The 5767-nt window shown below is 43.5% G+C and overlaps 1 protein-coding gene across 1 annotated transcript; it reads right to left on the bottom strand.

The window, feature by feature from the left end:
* Window positions 1–469: 469 nt before the first annotated feature.
* On the bottom strand, window positions 470–2113 carry LOC122068318 (protein NONRESPONDING TO OXYLIPINS 2, mitochondrial-like). Its single transcript, XM_042632196.1, has 2 exons — window positions 1919–2113; window positions 470–1833 (listed from the first exon to the last, which is right to left on the bottom strand). Exons 1-2 carry the CDS (start codon window positions 2041–2043, stop codon window positions 1686–1688), a joined length of 273 nt encoding a protein of 90 aa, XP_042488130.1. The 5' UTR covers window positions 2044–2113; the 3' UTR covers window positions 470–1685.
* Between the last annotated feature and the right edge of the window lie 3654 nt (window positions 2114–5767).

The following is a 5767-nucleotide window of genomic DNA, read 5'->3' as shown; positions in this document are numbered from 1 at the left end:
GGAGTGAGGGTGAGGATAGGGGCTTCAAGTAAGCCAGAGGCATAATGAAGCATTACCGGGGAACGTTAAAAGAGTGAAGTGGGTAATGTAGAATGGGGAGAGAGTGAAGCATTGGGAAGATGAGTGGAAAAGGAAAGAGAGGTTGAATCAGACAGTCCTAATCTTTACAAGATTTCAAAGGATAGTTGTCAGGATTGTTCAGAGATATAAGAGAAGGCTGTACCGTGGGATAGGAAATTTTCTAGGAGAAGATTCTCTGATAGAGAGGTTGAGAAGTTTGCCAAGCTTGTGCAGGTAATGGGCGATTTAAGAGTGTAGAATGATGAGGGCATCACTCAAGGATTTAGGACTTACCAAATGAGACACAAACATATGCAGCCACGTGTCATTTCATTATGATTAGATGACCAAAACTAAATGCATTTTTTTTTTAAATTTATTTAGTGATAAAATTATTATGTATTAATGTCGGAAGTTATTAGGGAGTTGCCACAAAATATAGTTATTAGGGAGTAGTTGTTTCGGGAAAAATAGCTATTAGGGAGGTTTATTTATTTATTTCAATTTGGGTTTAAAAGGTTGTATTTCGAAATGGAAAACAAGGAAAGATTATGTTGACACTTGGAGATTTCTTCCACTCTCTGCAGTATGAGTGATTCCTGCAAACCTTGGAGTGAATCCAAGATGGTGTGAAGCCAAGCCCCCTCTCTCTTCCCTCTTCTGCTACCACCCTCTTCCTCTCCCCTAAAATTTTTCTACCAGTCCCAATTTTCCCACTTTTTTATATCGCAAACATAATAGGGATTCATCAATTAACAGAAAGGTGGCAGTGGGACAGCAAAGGAAGACCTGTATTAGATTTCCAAATCTGTCCTGGATCATAGAGAATTGGGAAAACCAAAGAAAATGGAATTTCTATTCTAACGGGCCTTCTTCTGTTAAAGCTTATTATTATGACATGAAGCCTCCAGATAGGTTGCATTAGGATCTCAGAAAAGCCTAGTGGAAGAAGGTTCCACCAAGGACTGAGGTCTTCATGCAGGTGCACTTCAACGGGTGTATAGTAAGCTACGAGGTGGTGCTTTCTGTGAATCCAACCAGGAATCAGCTATTTATTTGTTTATTTATGATGTAAATGAGTTGATAGATTTTGTTCAACTATCGCAGCTAGAGTTGAAGGTGCCACTGGAGATTTAACTTCTGATCTCTGAATGGTAGGTCTGAAATTTCATTGCTAAGGGAAGATTCTGTGGAATATTGTTCCTTTCCTTGTGGTTTACGCACTTTGGAAAGACAGAAACAGCATTCTTGAGGATGAAAAGAAAGTGGAGTGATTGACAGGTCTCCAAGTCAAATTTTATTCTCAGAGGCATTTTACACGACTAATTATGCTCAGGTTCTAGAATTTCAGAACTGGGTCTGGTTTCTACTCTGTATATGGCTTCTGTAGCTTCAGATGTCCATGGATGATACCGTTTTAGTGTTTGGGTTATGGATTTTTGTATATGGGGGGTCTCTCTTGGGGTAATTCTGTCGAGTATCTGCCCCCTGGTGCCTTGTTCATCTAATTTTCTCAAGTTGCTATCATTTCTGTTCTTATTTAAAAGGAAAAAATTAATGTAAGAAGACAACAAATAATAATCAGAGAAAAAAGTTGCTTACACATACGAAGATAAAAATGGAGATCAAACTCCAGGATTTGCACGGCAGAGCATACCCTGAGACCGGGATCTACAACTCAAGTCCATGCCGAGACACGATGTGAGACGAGCCGAAGAAACTGCGCTGTGAAAGGGGAGAAGAGATAGGACACCACCCATCTCAGAAGGTAACCTGAAAAGCACAAATGAAAATATTGTAAACTCAACCCAAATGGGAAAAACACAAACTTGTTTTCGAGAAGAACCAGATTAATTGCCTTGGAAAGGTAGGAGACAAGAGACGACTTCGCGTTGACGGAATGGATTTGCCGCTGGGTTTATTCATGGCCGATTTCAGGAAGTTTTGAGCAGGTCTTGAGATCGATCGACATCTAGACGCCATGAGAGAAGATATCCCGAGCTTTAACGTTGAAACGGGTTTTGAGCCTTTCGCCTTACACTCTTTTAGGGAGGGTTTTTAATTTCAGCTCAGGGTTTAAGAAAATTGGGATCGGCGGATCGCATCGTTTGGTAGGCCGATTCGGACGATACGGAGCGGAGAGGCCGAAGGGGTGACGTGAGGGCCTGCACCAGACCTATTTGAGGTGGGTTACTGGGCTTGGACCAATATTATGGAAAGAGGACTCGACCTACACGGATCAACATTTTGGGCGGTCCAAATTAAAAGCCAGGCGAAAAAAAAAAAACTTCATAGGAGCATTAGGACGAGTCTCCCAGGTAGGGATATATATATATTTTTTTTGGTGAAAGAAAATTTATTATTGGCGAGGGAAAGAAGTATCACACAATCAGCAACATACAAAAGGTGAACATATGGGGGAGGGGAGGAAAACATATGGAGGGAAGATTGGGAGGCCGCAACTCTCCCTACCAGGGAATCAGTGACTGCATTATCTTCGTGCAAAGTATGAGTGAAGTGAAGGGATGAAAATCTCTCAGCTAGCCCCAAACAGTCAGAGATGATGTGGGATATACACCATGGGCAAGAGGATGAATGACCCCTCAAGAGATTGATGATGAGAAGGTTGTCACCCTCTACAATAATGGACTGAAAGCCACGCGAAAGAGCCCAAGTAAGTACAAACCGAACAGCAACTGCTTCAGCCACCAGAGCATAAGTGAATCCAATACCCTCAGAGAATCCTCCGATAATTGCTGAGTGAGAGTTACGATATATGCCACCAATGGCTGCTGGCCCAAGATATTCCTCTACTTGTGCCGTCAACATTAATCTTCAAGTGGCCTTCTAAAGGGGGAACCGAGGAGACCCATTGAGTAATGGGAGGGGTGGCTGGGCAGTTGGCGGGTAAGAAATCCCTAGCATCATAAATAGCCTTTAGAAGAATGGAGTGATAATTAAAAGGTTGACGACGAATCCCAATAGGAAACCCATATTTTCTAGATCACGAAACAGAAGAGACTAAATTGAAAGCTGAACTCCCTAGATGGGAAGAAGAAAACCAAAATTTCTTTAGCAGCGATGGCAAGGAATGATGTGAATTGAAGCTAAGGAGTGCTTGAACATGAGACTAGACCAAAGATGTGATGGAACAATCTAATAATAGATGGGCAGCAGATTAGAGAGCTTCATGGCACAAATGACAAGTTGGAGAGATTTGAAAACAGCGGCCAATGAGAAAGTCGCGAAGGGGGAGTTTATTATGACATATTTTCCAAATGAACATTTGAACTTTAGGGGCAGTAGGAAGTTTCCAAATGCAGTTCCAGGTAACAATAGGCGCAGAGCTGGGTATGAGACCAGACTTGGCCAGATGATATGCAGATGCCATTATGAAAGCACCGGTAGAGGTGGAAGACCACACCAACTTATCTTCTGAAGGAAAGATGGGAAGATGTACGGTCAGGATGGAAAGAGCAACCTTAGGTGGCCACCAATAAGATGTCCCGGCGCCAGGTCCGTGCATGTGAATCAATAAGATGAGATACTAAGGTCAGGGCTTCTCTTGGAAAAGGGAGCAGAGCGATGAGAGGTAAGGTTCCAAGGATCCAGTTATCCAGCCAAGGGTGAACAAAACGACCATCCCTTATAGAGAAGAAAAGACCTTTGAGCAAGAGATCCCTAGTTGCGCAGATTGATTTTCACCCCCAAGAGGAAGTGGACGGACATTTAGCATGGAGGAAGGACGAAGTGGGGAAGTATTTGTGCTTCATCATTCTACACCATAGGGACGTGGGTCCAGCCAAGGGTGAACAAAACGATCATCCCTTATAGAGAAGAAAATACCTTTGAGCAAGAGATCCCTAGTCGCGCAGATTGATTTTCACCCCCAAGAGGAAGTGGACGGACATTTAGCATGGAGGAAGGACGAAGTGGGGAAGTATTTGTGCTTCATCATTCTACACCATAGGGACATGGGTCCAGCCAAGGGTGAACAAAACGACCATCCCTTATAGAGAAGAAAAGACCTTTGAGCAAGAGATCCCTAGTTGCGCAGATTGATTTTCACCCCCAAGAGGAAGTGGACGGACATTTAGCATGGAGGAAGGACGAAGTGGGGAAGTATTTGTGCTTCATCATTCTACACCATAGGGACGTGCGAGGCTGCAATAATTCCCAACCCTTTTTTTCCAGTATAGCGATGTTGAAGTCTATTGCCTTCTTTAAATTCAGGCCGCCCAGGTGCTTAGGAAGACAAATGGTAGACCAACCTATGGTCAGGGCATGTCGTGAAAGGCCATTGGACCAAAAGAATTCCCGACAGGAGAAATCCAAACCTTTATGGACCGAAGAAGGAAGCTGGAAGCAGGACATGGTGCATGTGGCATTGCAGATAAACAAGCTTGAGTGAGAGTGACCTTACTCGCCGGGCTTAAAATTGTCGACACTTACATAAGAAGATTAGCACAATGTCTTGAAGAGTTTATTGTAGAAACGTAACCCTAAAACGATGCAGAAGATAATGGAAAAACAAAACAAACAATGCACACGGATTTTACGAGGTTCGGCAAGGTTGCCTACGTCCCCGGTGAGATGAGATCCTGCTTCACTATCAATGGAGAATATGGTTACAGCGCTCGTCCTTACACCTCTCAGTATTGCTTGCATTACAGAGAAAGAAACCCTCGCTACAAATACGTAGCGAAAAAAACCCTAATCCGGATTAAACTACAATTGCCACCCTAATCCGGACCGCTGTCCTGGCCGTCTAGGTGTTGCACCAGTACTCCCTGGATTAAACTGCGACGGAATACAAGACATCATACACCAACATTTATGTCTAATAAAAAGGGAGTCCCAAGTATTTGTCCAATACGCTGGTGGGAATGATTTGAAAATATTCCCAAAGTTACCTCTTTGTATTAGAATCCACATTGGGACTGAATTGAGCTCATGACTTAGCAAGATTAATTTTTTGGCTAGAGTAATTGCAATACTTGTCCAGAGTGGCTATAAGAGTTCTTGCCTCAGCATTAAAGCTCATCTAAATACTATTAGATCATTAGCGAAGGCCATGTGCATGACCCATTCACCACCCTTGTAAAGTTGGATGTCATTGAGGCGTTTTTGCTGCAGATCCAATGCCAGTTGAGTAGAGAGGACCTCGGCACATAATACAAATAGATACGAAGACATCATACACCAACAATCTCCACCTTGGCTTGAATTCTGTCGAGCCTCTTGTAAAGATAACTTGTAGACGTCTTCATCATTGTACTTCATTAGAGGTACAAACCCGCACCTGTTTTGTAATATCCCGCTTCTTAAACCCGGTCTGATTTCGTGGTTGAACCGGTTTAACCATGCAGGAACCGAGCCAGAGGATGTTAGAGCGAGTTCCTTATGGGCTATGATGGCACGGGTGACCTTAAACACCGGCTGGCCCGACAAGTCCGAGCCAGTGCCAGAAGAGACGGGAGTGCCCAAACCGTGTACGTGCACCTACCATAAGGCTATGTACGGATAGAACAGGTATTATATCCGTATTTTAAGGTTATATACGTATGCTACATTGTATGCTTGGGGTAGGGTCCGAGCCGAGGTCCGAACCCGGTTAAAATCCCAAGTTTTGGCTCTCAGGCGGGTATAATAGGTGGGTACACCCACCCACCTGAGTGACCCATCCAACACTATTCACTTAAGTAGG

This window comes from Macadamia integrifolia, unplaced genomic scaffold (assembly GCF_013358625.1).
Source record: "Macadamia integrifolia cultivar HAES 741 unplaced genomic scaffold, SCU_Mint_v3 scaffold3691, whole genome shotgun sequence".
Classification (NCBI taxonomy): domain Eukaryota; kingdom Viridiplantae; phylum Streptophyta; class Magnoliopsida; order Proteales; family Proteaceae; genus Macadamia; species Macadamia integrifolia.
This window is presented reverse-complemented; position numbering and strand designations above follow the sequence as displayed.

Bases quoted from the DNA above. Each gene is read 5' to 3' on its own strand.
- LOC122068318 (XM_042632196.1), bottom strand. From the start codon at position 2,043: ATGGCGTCTAGATGTCGATCGATCTCAAGACCTGCTCAAAACTTCCTG. The intron at 1,834-1,918 runs GCAATTAATCTG...TGTGCTTTTCAG, and splicing joins TTGTCTCCTACCTTTCCAAG to GTTACCTTCTGAGATGGGTG.